Source organism: Orussus abietinus, unplaced genomic scaffold (assembly GCF_000612105.2).
Source record: "Orussus abietinus isolate OABI.00-Male unplaced genomic scaffold, Oabi_2.0 scaffold42, whole genome shotgun sequence".
NCBI classification, from domain to species: domain Eukaryota; kingdom Metazoa; phylum Arthropoda; class Insecta; order Hymenoptera; family Orussidae; genus Orussus; species Orussus abietinus.
In genome coordinates, this window is record NW_019394787.1 from 373,069 (window position 1) to 393,649 (window position 20,581).

The following is a 20,581-nucleotide window of genomic DNA, read 5'->3' on the forward strand; positions in this document are numbered from 1 at the left end:
GGCGTGCATCTTTGTGCAGACTCCCTTGGTCTTCCCGGCAGCCGACCCCCAGCAGCTCCTCCCTCGACAACTGGCATGACTAAATGAAAATCCATTAGGAACTCGCCTCCGCCATCCAGACCTCGGGGAGGAACTGGGAATGGCTCGGGTGGGACTTAATGAAAAATCATTACGATATCCGCGAGCCAGCGCCGGTCGAACGAGCCGATTGCTCCGGAGAGTCGAGGCTGATGGAGATGCGTTTCCGGGACGATCTTCGCCGAGGGCAGTCCCATTCGTTCCCTACATCGAAACCCCCGATGGTCCTCCCTAGCAAGCCGTGATTAATTATGCCCGTTTCTTTGTTCCCCACCAGTCCGAGAGCGACCTTAACCCTTGCTTTCCTGCACCCTCGAGCGGATCCCATTAAATTTCCGCCAACCTATCCCTCCTACGGATTTCCGAGGATAAATAATCCGAGCCGGTTAATCCGGAATTATCTCCCAGACATATCGACCGTATCGACAGTGACCTTAAATATACACGGCGGAGATTAGCGACAATTTTGAAGTGCACGAGTCACTCCACCATGACTTGTTAGGAGGTTGGACTCTTCAGGACGATGTTTCCACGAGAGCAGCTCCTCTCCCGAGTCGCTTTAAAGCGTTTCTAATAATTCCTGGGGAAAGGGGAAAAGGAACACCTACGCGTCGCCTTAACAAAGACCGACCCCGCAAACTGGGAGTCGAGGCGAAGGTGAAATATCGGTTGGACGCGTGCAGAGCCCGCCATGGCCTGCCGGAACGGGCTTCGTACGTGCAGGAAGAAATTGTTTCGAACTCGCGTCAAAGGCTCCATTTCCGGTTTCCCTCGGCCGGGGATCGACGTAATCCTCGAAAATCCCGGTAACGTGGCACGTCCACGGTCCTGTCCGACGTCCACCTTCGTTGCCGGTCGAGTCACCCGTCATGGCGCCAGCCGTGTCAGCAAATCCGTTTCCACCTACGCGCTTGCGCGGTGTAATCCGACCGCGAGAACCTCTCTTGGAGCAGGTTTCCATGTCATAGAGGGAGATAGGGGAGCCGGCACAACACGGAGTTTTATCCCTCCTGGGTCGGGCTCGCAAGAGCTGTCAAAAGCAACGCCCTAGACCCTGCACGGCTATTGCCACGCCGGATAAGTCCAGACCAGTCCGAGGAGCGGTTTCGGGATTTCTCCGGACACTGGGAGAAATCCCGAGTGGCGTCGGAACGGGTTGTGGGAAAAGAAATTCCAGTTCTTCAGGGTACACGTCGAGACGAGTAAATCCGGGCAAGCGGATTACAAGAACCCGGGATCACCATTCCACGTCGTAAAATGATACCATATTAAAATGATAAAATAATTCCGGATTAGCTAACACCCCCATCGATAATCCTCCTTGTCCTATCGGGCCCTCTTCCGGGTACGGATCGGGACCCCCGCGACCGGAAACGCGTATCCACCTGCGCAGGGTAAACCGACCTCTTCGAGCGGGTTTCGAGATATGGGGAGCGAAATAGGTAGAAAAAGAGAGGAAGGGCAGCTAGAAAGAGTCGGGGCTAAAATCGGGGTAGGTTCGGTAAGGGTGGTTCACGCACCGGATTAAATCCACCAGAGTTGGAGGTTAGCAGTTGGATCTCGCGTGGGGTGTTTCACGTGTTGCCGGGCTGGCAGCTCGTAAACTTCTTCAGCGGAGAGCGGCTTTTACGTCCCCGAACCGGGGGCGGTTTAATCGAATGGGAGCGCTCGAAACCTCGTCACCCTGCAGCCTCCGCTCCCCGACTCCCATGGTCTCTCTCTTTTTTTTTTATTCCGCTCTTCCGAAAATTCGTCGCCATAACGGCGAGCAAGCAGCTCGCTTCACCTCTGCGAACAATCCCCTCTGTCCCGCACCTCCTCGCGCCCTGATCGCACGTTGCTCTTATTTCTATCCCGCTTGTCATCGAGATGAAACGACGGATGAAACTTGTAATCCCGCCGTCGGTCGAGCGGCCATTTTACCCCTTCCAGGGGAATCGGTTGCAGTTCATTTTATTGAGCGATTCTCGCGCCATTAAGCCCTAGCAACATAATCCTCCCGACAGGGACCGATTTATCCAAGGCTGATTCCAGTCCTTCCGGCGTGTTCCGGTGATCGGGCATTCCGGTTATCGCGGGCCCGGTTATCACGCCGATGACACCAGGGGCGTAAGTTTCCTCGTCGGAGACTCGGCCGTGCGGAACATCAGGCTTCGGCTTAGTCGAAGTCTTAGAAGAGGCCTCGACTCCTCCATTTGCTCTACGGGGACCCTCCTCCACCCTGGGAAAGGTTTCGCCGGATGCGCTTTGCCGGTGATCGATCTCCGCGCAATCGCGTAATTCCCCTCCGCCGTGCGGAACACGCATCCACGAAAGTGCCTCAGCTTTGGTTTAATTTGGAAACCGTGGGGTCTAACGTAGGATATCACATCGCATAACGTGGAAAGGGGGGTGGAAACGCGGGGGCGAAAATCCGCAACCCCCCTCCTAGGTGCATCCCGGTGCACCGCTTGTGCAGCAAAGGCGGCGTCTCTCTCTATCTCTCTCTCTCTCTCTCCGGCTCTTCAGCCCCGAGGAAGCCGCGGCGCTATTATACCGTGATCTCGGCATCCCCGGCCGAGTTTAATTATACAGGCAAATATTATCGAACCGACGGAGTTAATTAGATAATTAAAACTTGAAGGGTAAACTACTTTCCGCAGAGCGACTCGGCCCGTAGAACGACGTCAGCCGTCGCCGGGAAGTGGCTGCTCCGAAAAGGACCAACGAGTACACCGGTAAAACATGTAAAGTGGCGATTAACCGGGAGATATCGCTTACTATGATAATCGCGGGATGTTTTATTCTTCTCTCTCCTTATACCGAGTCGAGTCCACCCCGGGAAACGCCCAGATCTAGTTTAGCGATTTTTCGCCTTAAAATCCCACCGCCAGGAGGGATAAAAAAAAATATCCCGGAATAATTCCCGAGGCGTCGATGAAACGCCACCGGTAATGGAATAAGCGAGACGGATTATCGTATCACTTTCCTCGCCGGCAATTAAATTCTTCTACTTTACCCTCGTTGGACGGTATCGTTATCGGTACTGATTAAACCGGGCCGGGGGTTACCGGGAAATCGACGCTCGGCGTTACCCGGTCGCCGATATCGCGAGGTGAGGTGCTCCCGTGGAAATTCGTTCCCGGTTTCCTGGATTCTTCCCCTTTCCCCCCGGCTCGATTATTTCCCACGTTTTCCTTTTCCGGTTGCGCGAGATCCGGTGGACATTTCTTCCGCGCCGGGGAGCGTTGCTCCCGTCTGGACCCGGGGCCGAGGAACGCGGAGATTAACTGTCTGAAAAGGCGACCAGGAAACGTCGGAGGCCGGGGTGGCCGTAAAAAGGGAGGGAAAAAAAAATACTATCAGTTATTTCCAGGGTAGCTCCAGCCTCTACCCTCTCTGCCATACTCTAGACGAAGAGGGGTCGAGTTCGCGAGGGCGCATTCGCGTAAACCCGGGTACACATCTGAACACGAATACATACAAGGCAAGGCAAAGCAGAACGCAGTCATGTTCCCATGAAATAAAAAGAAAAGAAAAAGGAAATTGGTCAGGAAAACGACAACTGTGGTAATCGTAACCATTTCGGAACAACCTGGGTAGGCGGTTACAGTAACCAGCGTAACGTAGTAAGGATCACTTCACCATTTGGTCAAGGTAACTGCAAGGAACGAGTTGTTTTACCGTGCTTATCGTGACCACTTTATATACTTTGTTCTTTTATCCACTTACTCTGGTTGCGATAACCTCCCAATTGTGGTTTTCCTGACCATCCGTTTTTTATTTGTTTTTTATTTTTTTTCCGTGCAGAGGTGAACCCGGATTTTTGGTTGCAATCGAAATCATCCAAGGCATCAATCCTTTGTTCGTAAACAGCCGGGTACACATCTGAGCACGAACGCGTATGAAGCAAAGCGAACGTACGAGGGTGGACCCTCTTAATTAAAGTGCGGCAAGCTGCCTCGGATCACTCGACACCCTATCAAAGGCTGTTCGAATGCTATTCGTTAAGATATCCATTGCCCCGGGCGATTTTGTTTGTTGCCGCGTACATGTCTGAGTACGAGGCATTTGTTCAGCCTCACCTTATTTCATATGCATTCGTGTTTAGATGAGAGGCCGGCTAGGGTCATCCACGTCCGTTTGATTAATTGCAAGGCAAAATAGAAAGAAACGCCGTCCACGTCGACCCGACTTTTCCGATTCTTCTGGGCGTCATTTGGCCTCGCCTTGCCTCGGATGCGTTCATGCTCAGATATGCACCCGGCTTAACAAGGGGGACAACTTGAATGGCAGTCTTGTAAAAACAAACAGCGACGATTAACCCTATCTCGGGGCGGCAGCCATAAACTAGGCCGGTGTTTCGCGCAATCCGAACGAATATCCCTAGGATATGAAGCGTCGCCGAGTTAAAGTGTTTAGCTTTCAGCCCCTTCTCGGGATGATTAGCGGATCCGGAGGGAGGCTGGAAGTGCGAGGGAGAGCGCGCGCCACCTCTGGGGGCTGTCGGCACCCCGGGCGGGTCGATTCGGGCCGGAAGTTGGAGCCGAGAGAGGAACCCTCTCTCGTCCCGATGCCGGCAAAGCGCGTTCGGCTTGTGCAAACGACGATTCCGAACCGCGCAAAGTCAATCGCCCGGCGTGCCGTCATGGCTCAAAGCTGAAACGCACCGCGGAAGAGCTCGACCGTTGGGTAGGGCACTTCCTCGAGTCCTTCCTAGCGTGAAATCATGATCCCTGGTCGAGGATTCGCGGGATTCTGCCGATTACAGGGTCCGTTCCGTCGCTCGCGCGGGAGGGCAGTTGTCGTTTCCATTCCTGGCCTCGAGCTCGTGGGAATGGTCGCCGAGAGGGTCCTCATGGGACGTGGTGTGACGTTGGGTATCCTTGTCGCGTCTCAAATTTGGACATCGATTCTAAAATTAAGATGATAATATCGAATAAGTAGACCGAACGACGGTATCACTGACGGCGCGCGTTTTCTTTTGTTTCCAGGCACAAGCGGAAAGTGCAGAATCTGCTGCCGTGCAAGAGTGCGGCGGGCGCAGCGGCTGCGGCCTCGGGGCGCGGTCACGTCCTGCCGGATGGCCAAGTGCATCCAGGCAGCGGTCCCGGCAGCGTCCTCTACGAAGATCTGCCAGACACCCTAGGGCACACGCAGCTACACAACCACCACCGGCTGCCGCACCACCACCCGAACCACACGAGCCAGCCAACGATCGAGGTAGGCGGGATCCCGGAGCCGGGCATCCGCGTCCCGGCGCCGCACCACCTCGACTATCTCGACTATCGGGACCCCAGGGCGATCCTCCGCGCGGCGGACAAGCCCTCCAGGGCGGTCCTGGGGGGCTACCGCACCCCACGCGCCCTCCTGGCCAAGTCGCAGGGGGTGTCACTCGCGATAGCAGCGCACACCCCCAATAGAGGGCCCTACCCCCTGGGTACCCCTACCAACCAATCCGCACAGATAGCTCACGTGTCGCAGGGAGTCCAGATCGCGCAGGCCCCGCAGGTACCGGACCCGCGAGGCCCCCTGCGAGGGGCCTCGCGCGCTGCGCCGCTCCCGACGCGCCTAGAGCCCTCGGAGTTCCTGGAGGCCTACCCCGCTCTGGGGGGCGACTGCCCCACGGTGGTCCCCGCGAACCCTCGCGCCTCCGGGATCCCCATCACGCCGACGCACCGACCGGGGGTGCGCGGTGTCCCCACCACCGCCTCACCGGCCCCGGTCGTGCGGAACCCGGAGAGAAGACCCTCGGTCGACTCCGAGGGGTACTCCTATATCGACTTCCGCGAGTCTGAGAGGTCCCGGAGCCCCGCGAGGACAACCGGGAGGACCCTGCCCCCGGGCGGGGTCGACTCCGAGGGCTACTCCTACATCCTGGACCCGTCCTGCAGGCGCGCCCCGGGCTCGGCCAGGAGGCTCGCCTCCGACGGGACCGAGGAGGAGGTGTGTCCGCTCTGCACCATGCAGCAGATACACCACCTCCTGGCCAGGCCGGAGGACGTGTACCTGAACCTGCAGGACACGTGACAGGGCGTCATTCCCGTGTCCTCGTGAGACCCTTGATCAGGACCCGAGCGATCTGCGTGGGGTCGCTTGCCGCGACAACGCACGGTGCTCCGAAGACGGCAGGGAACGTGGCATGGTGTTCCTTAGATATCGATTTCAAATCCTGAATCCGTGGACCAGTGGTCCCGTAGTTGCCCGTTCGGAGCACCGTGAAGGGCGAGATCGGCTGCCGACAGACATATCCAGGAGCTAAGAGAGGTTAGGAGCTCGTCACCAGCCCGGGCCTATGTGTGGTCCGCACAATTGGGCGGACCGCACCACACTGGTCTGGCACTTGACGCTGCCGCTCGGAGGTCGCTCCCCTAGAGTCGCGGCCGCACTAGGAACTAAGGCGGCCCGGTGAACTAGTCAGTATTTATTTTGCTACCTTAGCGCTCGAGCACACTCCACGGTTGTAAATAGGCCCTAGATGGGATCGGAGCCCGAGGCCCGAGACCCTTCGCGCGCATCTCTTCTGTTCTGTACATAGGTGTAACACGGCGCCAAGTATGAGCGCTTTTCGTTTGCGACCGCCCTCGATCCGGCACTCGAAGCACGTCGCAAAGTATCGTGTAGAAACGCTACCCTAAGTAAGTCGAAGATCGCGCGACGTCCAGGCGACTCGGCCTACGAAGTTGTAAAACGGCCGCAGCGAATATTATTTATTGCCGCTAACGCCGGTTGTCGCAGAGAGTCGCGAGTCGTATTCCTTGTAAATACTAGAGAGAGAGAGAGAGAGAGAGAATGAGTGAATGCGTGAGAGCGAGCGAGAGGGTGAGACCTACGCTACATATACGATCGGCGAAGGCGCGTTCCAAGCGAGGCGCACGCGCGAAAGATAGAGAGAGACCGTGTATATCGCCATGTGAGGGGAGATATTGAGAGAAATAAAATTACTTTGGTGAAAAAAACAATTGCACGAGGAGTGGTTATTGACCCGGTCCACATTCCCATCCCTGTCCCGCCATCGAGAGGGGGAGAGAAAGAGGAAGAGTCCAAAGAAACGAGTGCCGACCCCGCGAGATCACTGGAGAGAAAGAGAGTGAGAGACAGAGAGAGAAAGAGTGAAAGAGATATCTCAGTCCTAGCTCCGCGCCGCCCGGCGCGGAGGACCCGGACAAAGGATCAAAAGAGAGCCCGAGAGAGAGAAAGAGAGAGAGAGATTGAGAGGGGAAAGAGACACGCACACTAGACCAATCGCTTTTCCCGTCACACTCGTGGACACGGAATAACCACTTCTGTGTTCAAACCGCTTTTCTCACGGGTGGACCGAAATCGTCGCTCGCCCGATCGCTCGCTCGCCCGCTCGCTCGCTCGCTCGTTCGCTCCCTCGTAGCTTGATGGACTGCTGGTCCTGGGCCCTGTCGGGGGGAACCGGGACGTGCAGGGTACGTCGGTGCCCAGGATGTCCTGGTCGCGGCCCCAACTCCGATGGGACTCTCTAGCCTGGAGATAAAGTCAACGGGTAAACGAAGGCTGGATTATACGTCGCCATTGTGCCTAGCCACCTCTGTTCTCCCGGCGATTGCAGAGCTCCCGGCCGGACGCTCTCTAATTTCGCAAATGGAGCACCTCCGCGGATCCGAACCGTCTCCGGCGATCTCGCGCCTCGCAGCGTCCGGAAAAACGAGCCGGACCTCTGCCCGACCGTGGTACCGATGTCGCGGCTCTGGAGCTTTGTGTCGGGTGTCGCCGTTGATGTCGACGGCTCGTCCGGCTAGACTAGTAATTCGGGGCCAGAAATATCCTGTGAGAGTCGTCATCCCTTGACGAATCTTTCGCGGAGCCCCCACCTGTTGTCGACTCCGTCGAGGGCCATGTTCGCAAGGGTGTCCAGGCGAGCCCGGATTTAACCTCGACAGGGTCGGGACTTAGGTCTAATGCAATCGCCGCGATAACTAACAATTAACAGGGACTAACGTCATCGTTAGCATGGGAGACTGGATGGGGTCCTCGTAGGTCGGGCTTCGACGTCCAACCTGGCCCGACCTAGCTCAACCTGCTCTAATCCGACCTATCCACCTAGACGTGGCGCACTAGGTAACGCGCTGCAAAGGTGTCCTGCGTTAGGGTCTGTTAAGGACGTGCCATTAGCTTCCGTGCTGGCGGTCATTACCTGGGGACGTATTGCCTCGTGGCACGACGATGCAACCGGCTTTGCACATCAGCCGTTACCAGGGGACGACTTTGCCCCCTCGTCCTCGGCGAATCGGACTTCCCGAATCATCGGTGGGTTGCATTCGCCGCGTACCTCCAGCCAGGGTGATGTGTTCCTAAAGACCCTTTAGGCGGCCTTAATGAAAGCGGCCAGCGATGTCAGTTCCCGGAGTTGTCGAAAGTCGTCCAATCTGGACACTGTCAGGGATCGCCGTCTAAGCGACAGAAATTCCATTTCGGCCCTCGAAATCCCACGGCGAAACTTTCCAAATGAGGAGGACCTGGAAGCACCGACATTATGGGTGGAGGGGTCGCGTTTTCATAAGCCACGTGTACACCCGCCCCCTCCTCGGCTGCCTATACGTGTATATTGAACATATTCGGGAAACTTACTTGGTGGAGCTCGGCGAACTACATCGAAGTAGGAAGGAAGGTGCTATTGAGAATGTCGGGTAGTCTTAGGCAGCCTCCTTGAGCGTCGTAACAACCCCGGGGATACCTAACTACACGCGTGGACTTGATCATTCCCCGACTTCCTGTACCCAACGTTAAACTGGGCTCCGTGAACACGGGCAATTACTGGCCCATCCAGCTGGGCATCGGTCGAATTAAGGAGTGGTTTAGTTATCTCAATGAGTTACCTGGACTCGGAATCTCATTTTCAGGGTCTACGGATCAAACTTCGAGCGATTCCCTAACATCATTCGTTAACTATTGAGACGCGATATACGGAGGCAAAAATACGTAAGGTAAAATTGATCGGAGCTATTTCAGGGTCGGAGGTGAATTTCAAGTCGTGACCATCGGTTACCTTTTGCACCCGTCGCGCTATCAAACATTCAGCCAGTTCAAGGGAAACCGACTCACCTCGCTATTTATGCAACGACACAATTACACCGAGGTAGCTCTTTGCTCGTTACATTCAAGTTCCGGAATAGCTCTCAAGAGCGCCGTGAATAGTTAAACATCGTCAATGGGCGGCGTTCCACGGGCGAGCCCACGTGTCCCGTCAGGTAAACTCATTGTTCCCGGCTACTTTCAATGCGGAACTTCCGTCCAAAAGTTTCGACGTTAACGAAGCCATCGGAAATTAGAATGCCCGGCGTGGAATCGATGGAGAATGTGACCCTTTATGCTGGCGAGCATTCGGAGCGAGATGTCGCGAATTCGAGGAAGGACATTCCACCTGCATTCTTCCACCTTCTGATTGAACGAGGTCAGATACCGTGCTCGACTAATCAGGAAGCTCAAAGACGCAGGTCTGGAGCGCATCTTTGCGAGGTAGAAGGTGGAAGACGCTTCTTTCTTGACGGACCTCCTAAATCCCGGAAGGATCTATTTCAGCTCCTTGAGGAATATCCTTCTGGCGTCATCAGCAGAGCGCTAAAAATTGCAGATAGGAAAATCAATGTAAGGGGACTTAGGGCATAGAAGACGTACCTGAGAACGTTAGGTCCAATCGTTTAGAAAATTCGAAGCGAGATCAAAAGGAGCCACAGCCTGATGTCTTCATCGACATCTGGCTTTTGGAGCCGCCATTGTCACGGCTGTTCATCAAACCGATCCCTCCTCCTGGCAGCGCGCCAAAAACATCACGAGGGCGTTACAGCTTGGCGCTAAAATAAGAGGCAATGGTTACAGGTCGCACATATGCAGAGTAGACAGGGTGATAACTCTCCTCCGGGTCTGATCTTTCGAGAAATAGCGATCTCATGGATCACCCGCGGCATCGCCATGTGTCTTCCGATCGCTGTCGACTGGGGGCGTGTTTGCGCCGTTGCGTCCTGCTCTGGAAAGGAAAAGAGAACTTTAAGAGCACGAAGAGGACCCCGAAGAATAGCCCGAAGAGGACCTCGCCGAGGTCATTCGAGGCTGGGTGAAACTTCACTCAGGGTCGTGCTTTCCGCTTAACCTTCGCGTAGCCGTATAACGCGGTCAAAGTATAGCGTTATAGTGGTGAGCCAGCAGTTTACAGCGTTAAGGAGCTTTTCCTTATTCCTGCCGCGACATTCCCGGGCCGGACGGCCGCGAGGGAAGAAACGTTTTCCGAATAGGATCGCGAGCCCCTGAAAGTCGAGCTTATGGTCCCGCACGTAGACAGGCTCTTCTAACGGCCCTTTCCTTGCCGCAGATGCTCGACGTGAAGGACGGAGGACGTGGGGTCTTTGTCTGCAGCAGCCCCGGACCGGATCCCTACAGCTCCCAGGACCTCTACAATCCCGTCTACGAGGAACTCAGCAACGGTAAGAGACGACGAACGACTGGTTTATGTCCTTACTTCTGACTCCCACCCCCGATCCGCGGGTTACGAGCTTCTCCGTGTGGTTAACGTTGAACGACCGAGTGAGGATTAAATGATGTGCCCTCTGGAAGGACCCTCCTAAAGCCCTGCAATCATACTTCTAGATGAGAGTCGCGTCTGAGGGCGTTAAACTCCCTAGCCCAAAGATAGGCCGACTGCTAGCAGACAGAGAAGACCGATAGGTACCGTTTTCTCAGAGTGCCTGACTTCCCTCTTCTTGCATTGCCCTAGACTAACCCCTGGTTCGTTCAACTTGAGGATTTGCGATTAATAAGTGGCTGGTGGACTTTGCTGTTGATTAATCCCTAATAACGAAAGCCCCGCGAGAACTTGGCGCTCACCACGTGGACCCGAGCTCATGATAACGTCTTGTCAACAGGGGACCATCCGGAGACGGATGACGAGAACGAGATGAACGCTCGCAACCGTCTCCACCATCATCACCGCCACCTGTCGTCGTCCAAGGCTGTGAGCGAGGACGAGTTTGCAGAAGACGAGCTCTCGGTTGGCGAGCCGTCGGAGGCCAGGATGCTGACGTCGGGTGGTCCCACCTGGGGAACCTGTCCAGCAGCCTCCAGGACCGCTCGAGAGCGCCGGGGTAGGAGTCCGAGGAGTCTGGACAGACGTCGCAGGGACAAAAACCACGACGTCGGCGAGTTCCACGAGGGGATGCTCCTCGATGCCTTGTTACAGTTATACCCCAGCGTGGCAGGTTGGTTTTTACTTTTGATAACACCATTAGAGCATTATTTCCGTGAAATCCAGGTATCCAAGAACACGAATAAAAATAACGCGGACTCACCAGCTCTCATCTGTGCAGGCGTGGCCGGGGCGAGGAATTCGACAAACCCGCGGCAACAGTCCGTCCCGTCAGTGGCGCATAGGCTACCCTACTTTGTACCACCGTTACCGGCAGCCCAGGCCCTCAGAGTGGAGGAGAACCCCTACGAGAGCGTCCCCGTGCTGGGTCCCTTGCATCACTACTCGGCGGTGCAGAACCGGAATGGTAAGGAGAAAATCAGGAAGGCTGAAAAGTACAACAAATACCCCCAATACGGCAACGAGTTCTACGGCCTCCGGGGTGGCCAGGACGGAGGACCCGTCTACGCTCAGGTGAAGGACGAGTACTCGGACGCGTACTCGCAGCCCACGGACCGCCTCTACAACGAGGACAAGTACTCCCAGCCTGTGTACTACGGGCCCAGGGACACCGACCACATGTCCTCCGGGAGGCTCTATCAGGGCCAGCCTGACAGCAGTTTCGGCAGCGACAGTGGTTACAGCCACCACACCTCGGGTACCACCGGTACCAGCGGTACCAGGGGTAGCTCCTCCAGGACCAACCACAGAAAGGACAAACACCGGAACTCTCACCATTCCCAACATTCCGCGGACTACGTAGTGTCCTAGAGGTCCTTCCCCGAGGTCTGGCCTTTGGAACCGGGGAACCGGCGGGTTCCCTGCTGCCTCCCTGGACCGGGAGTGTACAAGGGAATTGGCAGTCCGAAGAGGGATTGGCGGACGTCCAGAAGCCGTGGTGCTCGTTGGTCCTCCTGGTCCATCAGAGTGCCGGAGGACTGCCGCTGGACCCGGTGATCCAGGATGTGATCTCTCACCCTTGTCTCCTTTCTCTGTAACTCTCTTCCCCCTCTGTTCCCGCGTCCCGTTTTTCACGTATTAATAGTGATCTAGCTGATGCAAGACTATTTAACAAATTGTAACCGAAATGAGACTCAGGCTCATACCAAAGGACGCCGAGTGGTGCGACGCTCTCTCCGCTCGTTGTGTCTCGTGTAACCAGGACATTGACAAGGAGGTGCGAGGAATCGGCGATCGGTTGTACTTAAGCGTGTACCAGCATCCTCTTCGAGGTTCTCTCGGCAGGCTGGAAGGAAAAAGAGCGATTTAGACCAAGAACGAAAGAGACTAAAGTTAATGATTCGTACTAGACTGTACAGAGACGCCATAGTGATAAGCGGAGATCGATAGAGAAGCGCCCTTGTACATAGTGGATCTATCCCGTGTAGCATAGCTGTATCATATCGTTATCGAGAATAACCACGGTATCGAATTTAATATATGATTTTTAATTTATTATCGAATCGGGTATTTCTGACGACGCTCGTGCGCGTTCAGTTTCTAGGAGAACACGGATGGGAAGTGCAAGAACGCGGAGGAACCTCCTGCGTGTCGTTTCGGGATCTTTCTTAGTATTTCCACTTCCTTCACTTCCTCGATGCTTTCTCTTCAGGGTTGAGCTCGCGGTCGTCGAACATGGCGTCGATGGCCGAGGTCTCCCTGCCTTCATCCCATTTCTCCACATTTCCGTCAATTTCCCATATTTACATCTCTTACTTCTAATTCCATTCTATCTAGCGTGCTGGGGGATGGAGAACTCGGATTCACCAAAATGGCGGTTCGAAACACGAGAACCCGATGACTCGTCCGGTCGAGCTCCATATTTTGTTACTCTGACGGCTGTAAATTCGAGCTAGCGATACCTCGGTTGACGAAGCCGGGTATTTTAATCGTGAAAAAGTGTGAAAATCGCGTCCCCGATCGGTGTCGTCGGCGATTCCATCCCCCCGTGTCGTCACAAAAAGTAGATCGAATACCTCACGAGGAGCACGAAAAAGGCGAGTCTATTGTATATATAATTTTATATGTAATAACACCCAAGCAAAAGGGGCACGTAGGTGCGTAGGACTGGAAACTCCGCTCGAAAGTTGACCCCTGTGCTTTAGCGATCTTTTCTATAAACAAAAAAGGGAAAAAAAGTAACGCAGGACTTCCCCTCGGGGGGGAGGAGAAAAAATTTATAGAGGCAAACTCGTAGGCACTTAGCGCGGTACATGCAGAAGATGCGTCATTGGCAATGAATTTCCAAATCTCGAGCGACGCTACTGCGTAAAGGACCTCGTTCTTGCCAGTGGACGTTCTACCGCAAGTTAAGTGTAGCTCTTGTTCGAACATGACGAAGGGTTTGCGCATTATTGTAGCTAGGGACGACCAGGTTGTCCGACGCGATCCCAAGATGGTCGCCGAGGTGCTGTCTTTCGCGAGCAACGAAGTGAATTAATTCTACGAGACGCGCGACTACTTTTGCTAGTCGATCGAACCGATCGATAAGACCGGCAATCGACATCGCCAGGAAATGTACAATCGGAAGGAAATCCAAGGATCGGTGCGTGGATCCGGATTGGCCGCGTCCATCGGCGTGTACACCGCGTCGCGCTTGTTAGGCGGAGAGAAAGAGAAGGAAATCACGCTTTTTGTACCTTTTTGCGTCCACGTTAGTCAGAGAGAAAGATAGGCGTCCAAGATCGTCCTTTTCGTTGACGAACGCGTTGTATCGATATATAAGAGCGCGGTTCCATAAGTTATTTCTTATTTATATGCGTATGCGAGCGCGTGCGCGACGCGCCGAGCCGCTGCTAACCTCATAGGTCCGCGATCGCAGATTGTTATTATTATTATTATTATTATTGTACATGTCGAGTAATTTGTCCACCGTGCGAGCGGGCGACTCGAAGAACGGGGAGCCGATTTGTGAAATCGCGCTGTTCTCTTCCTCCTGAACTGTGTTAATGAATTTAGGTTATGTACGCTTATCAACCCCTGTTTGCGTCTCGCTTTTAAGCCTCGTCGAACTGTCCATTTTGATTTGCCCGCCCTCCGCGGGCCCGGTTTTATACGTCGCAATATCAACGGTCACTGCCACTCGAGGTGTTGCTTCCCTGGACTCGCAACAGCCGGCTTTACATCCGTTTCGCGTTCAACCAAGATCTCCCGGGATTTGTACTTTTTTACCTCCCTTTGGTTGCTGCCGATCGGAGGGACGCTCTTAAAACCGAGATGCGAATCCGGGTCTGGTCCTTCCCGACTTTCCTCCGTCCCGCCTCGCTGCGAAGAGAGAAAAATTCGACTGAGTCAATTGACGCATTTCGGAGCACTTTTGAATCGTACCTCTAGTCAGCGATAAATCGACCCCGGGCGGTCTTCGGTTCGGCGTAAGACATCAAGGGCGACGGTGGAACTCCCAAGTCCGTTCCTCGAGATAAGTCTGAAAATGAAAATACGAGTCTCGTCAGGGGGTGAAATCGAGCCGAGACCCTCAGCCCGAGGCCCACTTTTTCGCGCGTTTCTCTCTGGATGCAGGGGGGCAACGGGAGCCCGAGGTCCTTTCCTTCGTTGCACGATACGGAAACGATTATTTATTCCGTCTGACAAGGGGGCGAGGTATCGCGTCCCGCCCCCAGGCCGGTCCCACGAACTCACGCTGTTTTAGCGCTAATTTAGCGATAGCGAGGGACACAATAGCGTAGGCACCTAGGAGTACCTCGATAACGGTAGCACTCTTGAAAGTTAGCTCGCACGGCGTTCTCCTTTGGCATCGGTTCCCTCTTCCGCTTCCGATGAACGACCACCCGAGGGAAGGAAACCACACAAAGGGAGAAAAGAGGCCGGCGACTCAGCGATTCGGGAATTGGATCAGGCGGGCTAATTGAGTCGCCAAAGACGCAAGGCAAGGTGAAACGAGGCCGACTTCGGGGACACTTGGTTTCCCCTATTCGAGGGGGAAAAAAAAGAGAGAACATCGCGACACGGTGAAGTCCGCCTCGTTTCTTCGGGGACGACCCTGTCAAGTATTTGGGTGCGAGTTCACTGTCTTAGAGGGGAACAGGGCAGAAGTCACGCGGTTGTGCTTGACCGCTGGCGGAAACGCTGGAGAACGTTAGCTCGCAGAACAGGGTAACTAGCTCTAACATCTAACATTGTATCTAGAGGATCACCTGTAACGAGGAACTGGTCAACCAGTCCGAACACCGCCGTATCAACGGGTTCACGTCTCGGAACTCACCGATGTCACCTGAGCTAACTCGATTACCACTATCCACACCTTCGTACTAATAAACGATTTACTATTCGATTTCACCACGGCGCCTTATTCGTTACCTGATCACGAGCTTTGGACCAAAGCCAAGATACATCCAGTCTCGGATTTTGGCTGATGGGGTTGAATATTCCCTGCCTAGTGCGCGAAACACGCGTGCCGGGGCTTATCCGGCAGGAGACTCGAGGAAACTTCCCCGGGAATACGTCGAAAAGATTAAGTGGAACCACTGGGCGCGATTACCTTATCACATACGGCAACTGTAAATACGGGTTTATTCCAGGTGCAGTTTCCAAGACACCCAACATTCGTGACTTGAATAATTTTCTCGCTCCGAAACGCTACCGGGCGGGGAGGTGGGCTGCATAAGTTGAGGATTGTTGGCGGCCACTTTTGCCTTACCGGGAACTCGGTGCCTGCAGTATATACGCAAACCACGGTTAATCCATTTAATAATCGAATAATGAAATAATTAAATGAACGACCATAGGCGAGTAAACTGAAGGATCCTTCGAGCGGATGAATATCCGCGACTCTTCGACCTCAGGAAGTAAGGGAAGCCTTTAGCCCCTGGAAAGCCGGGAAAAACCAACTAATTACGGTAAGTCGAAAATTTTCACTAGGACAGCGGAACAAGCGGAGAACAAAAATCCATTTAGGCGTCAAGCTCGCCTCCAGAAGGGCCGGAGGCGCCGGAAGGGCAACCGGGGATGTAGCAGACAGGGTCATCCATCATAATGTTCCAGCTCTTTCAACCCTCGAGATCGAGCTCCTCCTAGGGCGGTCCGCCAAGTATGAGGCGAGAAAGAAGGCGATGGCTTGCTCGGCACGGCCAAACTAATTAGCCGCATAATAAGCCAAAGGTGAAAACCTAGACTCGCCGAGACAGAGCCCTCGAGCGTCTCGCCCCGTCTCGTTGTCCCCTCAATGGCGGTGGTCTCTTCTTCGAAGCGCTCGTTATTTCTTTGGCGAGGTCCTAGACATAAAACAGAAGACCCATTAACGGATGTCAGATATATAAAGGTATAAAAATATATAAAATAATAATATCTCCCGAAACACGTTCCAGATAGTCTATATCGACCTTAAGGGGATGTGAAAGTGGCATCCGAGGAATGAATCGCTCAAAAAACCATTGTCTGAACTGGGTGGACCGAAACGTTTCAAACTTCAGAACGTGAATATAAAGGCTACAAAGAAGGTCCGGACATCCATAATATTTCATTTGGTATAACGAATTTAAAAAATATTGAAATTTCATGGGCCTCAGGACCGTCGTTATGGCCTCCGTATTCAAGTTGTAAAGTTTGGAGAAAAGCTTCATCTACGAGAACGACGCTATTTTCACGTCACCTTAAGACGTACCATTACGTGGAGGACGTTAAAGACGACGAAGATGAGTCAGACGTCACGAATCAGCGAAAACTCAGGAAACGCCGAATTAATGAAGAGGAATGAGTCAGAAAGGAATTTTTCGATAATTTCCGCGAGGAGTTCTCCGCAGACCGCAGGGGTCGGAGACAAAAGAACCGGGCGCGGTGCGGGAAACGGCAGGTGCGGGGGACGTAACGAGAACCGCGTGACTGAACGGCTGCTATATGATCGATATTAATGAAAATTGAAAACATCGCCGGACTACACGGGTTTCGCATTAGACGGGATCGTTACTCCCCTAACCCGGGGTGGAGAATTTGTCGGTATCATCGCCGTCATCGACTTTCCGGAGTGCGTGAGTCATGGCGTCCTAAGAGGGCGATCGCGATGACTCGTGGTAGACGTGTATACATATTATCGTGCGATTCATCGTTACATTGTAATCTCTCCTCCGAAAAAAAAAACTGCACGAATGAGTGGCGGAAACGGCGAGAACCGTTCTCCAGAGATGCGGATAAATTACCAAGCGATTGGTCTATCTTTTTTTAGCGAGAAATCGGCGCCTGCTAACGAGTCAATCGCCGACAATTGCCGGGGAAAAAACTATTTCCGTTTGAAAGAACTCCCGGGGGCACAAAGAGGAAAGCCGCGACGAAGAGGGCCGGAGGAAAGAGGAGGTAAAGAGGGTAGCTACACTCCCGGGACAAAAATGAAAGGTGAGGAAAAAGGAGCACCGCGGTTCTTTAACGGTGAACGCTTGATATCGGCGGGAAGGAAGTGAGAATGTAAACGAGACCCACATTTTTCCAGCAAGGGGGCTGCTTCTTCAGCGCGCATCGTCGATGCCTCAAAGAGGGTAGCAACGGGCTCGAGGTAGCCATTTTGGAATTTCCATCGGTTCTCCTCGCGCCCCGGTAAAAACCAGCGATAAACACAGTTCTCCCAGAAGAGGCGAGCCGTAACTTCGTAAACGTCAAAAGTCAAGAGAATAAGTGAAGCCACCCTCCACCCCGCGCTCTTCCCTCAAGAAACGGAAACCAGCCGGGGGAAAGCATTAGAAAACGCGAAGAGCACCGAGTGCCTCCTCCCCCAGGAGGGACTACTTTCCCGCAAGGGTTCCGCGCTCGCGAAAAAAAAAAAGAGTGAAAGAAAGAAAAAAAAAGGGGGGACAAACTGCATCCGGTGCACGGAGGCACGATGGCCCAGTTCCCTTTATATTTTCCACTATTAGCCTTTTGACTGGCGAGATTAGACACGTTGGCCGAGACTTTGATACATACATAGAGCGCCCCTAGCAGCACGACTGGAGAGAGAGGGGGAGGGCAATGTCGCTGGCGTACCGCGACGCTAATTGTGCAACGACCAGGTGCATACACGTGTGCTCGAGCAGCGTACCGCGAAGTCGCGCCTTTTCCAGCAATAATCGCTCCTCGAGGGAAAAAGCTGAGCTTCCCACTTTTCGCCTTTATGCGCAGCACGGAAACGGGGCCGCGACTCTGCCTGCTGCAACGGCCATCTTGAAGCGCCGTGGCGAACGCGGCTTTACGTCGGGACGCAATGCCTGTACAGAATGGTTATTATTTTAGAGTTGCATTGCTCGCTCCTCCGGAAGCCAGATATTGCGAGGATGGCTCATAGTCAAATACAAGAAGCTGAGAAAGTGTACGCAACGCTTTGCAACAAGCATTTCTGGATATATTCTCGTTTCGCTATTTATCCGCCTAACAGGATGTCTGCAGGACGATTCCTGGAATTTTCGTCTGCCTCTCGATTCCTGGAATTTTCGTCTGCCTCTCGATTCCTGGAATTTTCGTCTACCTGACGATTCCTGGAATTTTCGTCTACCTGACGATTCCTGGAATTTTCGTCTTCCTCTCGATTTCTGGAATTTTCGTCTACCTCACGATTCCTGGAATTTTCGTCTACCTCTCGATTCCTGGACGGTCCCAGTATTCGTCCTGGCGATCCATTCGCGGAAGTGCGGAAATCATCCTCGGCTCTGGTTAATAACGAAGCCCGCTGGAATTGGTCGGCCGCCGTTTTAATCCCGCGTCATTACTCCCAACGACAATGGCGCCGCGTCGGGCCGCTCGTTCGCCCCTGGTCCGGAAACTCGGGAGTCGATTACCGGAAACGTTCCCGCGCCCAGGAGTGTCACCGCTATGGGGCAGCCACTGTTAACTCGAATTTGGATGGTCCCCCGTCAATGATGCACAGCCTCCATGAAAAGTCCCAATCGCTGAAGTCTTCGCGTACATCGCCTCGTCCACGAAGTGGTATAAGGCAATCCAACGCCATACATTGAAATCGTCCCCGCTTTAGGGGTCCAAGATGTTGAGATTTTTGTCTTATCTAATACCGAGAGAGCCTCCTCGATAGAATTTTGCAATTAAAAATTATCGTCTGTTAGCGCGTTCGCTGGTCTCTTTTGCGTTAAAAACATCACATTTTGCATATCATACGAGGATTATCGTATCACTTTGTGTACCTTAATCGCAAAATTAAGAGCATTTTAGGTAACTTACATCGATAGAAAGTATTTCGGTCAGGTAGGATTGAAGTTCCCTCATTATCCGCAAGTGGTGCTCGCATCGTTAGATCAGCGAACATCTGAGATCCTGGGTCCCGATTTTGGGGTCGTTTTCTGTGGAACTGACCATTGGCATTGTCTCCTTGTACTACTTCATGGCCTCGTCCTAAACAAGAATATGAACGGTAAACAGGGCGGATCAAAAATCGCGATTCTACCCGCTACTTTCGGTCCACTGAGTCATGGGGTTCGCAATATGTGGCCCAGGAGCGCGATCGGGTGGCGTCCTGGTGGACACCCTCGATTCCAGGGGTGATCCCCCTCCGGAGGACGTGACGCTTCTTATTGGCTCCCGGAGAGCCGTCGGTAATTAATAACGGCCCGGTACACGTTGTTCGGGCATATATACGCGGTATAAGGTACACGGGGTGATTTATGAAGGAGTAATGAAGCCCGCGCTACACGTCTCGGCCAGAAGAGCCGGGTAAGGCCGCACTCGGGTGCGGAGATAGGAACAGAGGGGAGAAGCTCGACCTCGAGAGAGACGCACCCGGGTTGGGAAGACGGTCCCCCGAGCAGGTGCAATAACGCTGCTGGGGCCCCAGCTGCGAGAGACGTCTAACGTCCAGAGTCGCGTGTTGCGCCATACTGGATGCCATTATGAGGGAGAAACCCCGGAAAACTAGGGGAGAGACTCTCGCGTGAGGCCATTCTCCATGCCGCTCCTCCTGCCGCGTCGCTCAAGGCGTGTTCGTCAAGAAGGAAAGAAAAAAAAAAAGAAGAAAATACAGAGTGATACACAGAGAAAGAATTAAGCCGATTGATCGACAAATAGAGCGATATTTTCTTGGAAGACACCCCCCGGCAGGTGCATCGAAACATCTTGGAGAATCGTTTAAAAAGAAGAGACTTCCAAGAGTTCACCTCCAATCCTCGGATCAATTCTTGAGAAAAAATTCCCTTCTCTGGTGTTCCATTCCCGTAATTTTGGTTCTGAACCCGCATCGACAATTTTCATAAAAAAAATGGATTTTCTGTAAAACTGGATTTTCCTTCAAACTAGTAACAGTGGGGAGAGTATAATGTAACATAGAACTGCGATACGAAAACCCGTCGCATTTTGTACTTAACCCACCCGTATTCTTCATCGCGACGCTTTTTCCTGTCGCGAATTAGGCTTACCCCCTGCCAAAAGAAGTTTCGCTTTAAAAAGGATTTT

The 20,581-nt window shown here is 53.5% G+C and overlaps 1 protein-coding gene across 1 annotated transcript in view; it reads left to right on the forward strand.

Moving 5' to 3' along the window:
* Window positions 1-11,974, forward strand: part of LOC105697237 — a 59,703-nt gene extending 47,729 nt beyond the window's left edge. Inside the window, exons 4-7 of the mRNA XM_012420371.1 lie at window positions 5,052-5,280; window positions 10,394-10,505; window positions 10,944-11,276; window positions 11,385-11,974. Of these exons, the coding sequence (XP_012275794.1) occupies window positions 5,052-5,280; window positions 10,394-10,505; window positions 10,944-11,276; window positions 11,385-11,974 (1,264 nt within the window). The remainder of the gene's footprint in view (window positions 1-5,051; window positions 5,281-10,393; window positions 10,506-10,943; window positions 11,277-11,384) is intronic.
* Window positions 11,975-20,581: the final 8,607 nt, after the last annotated feature.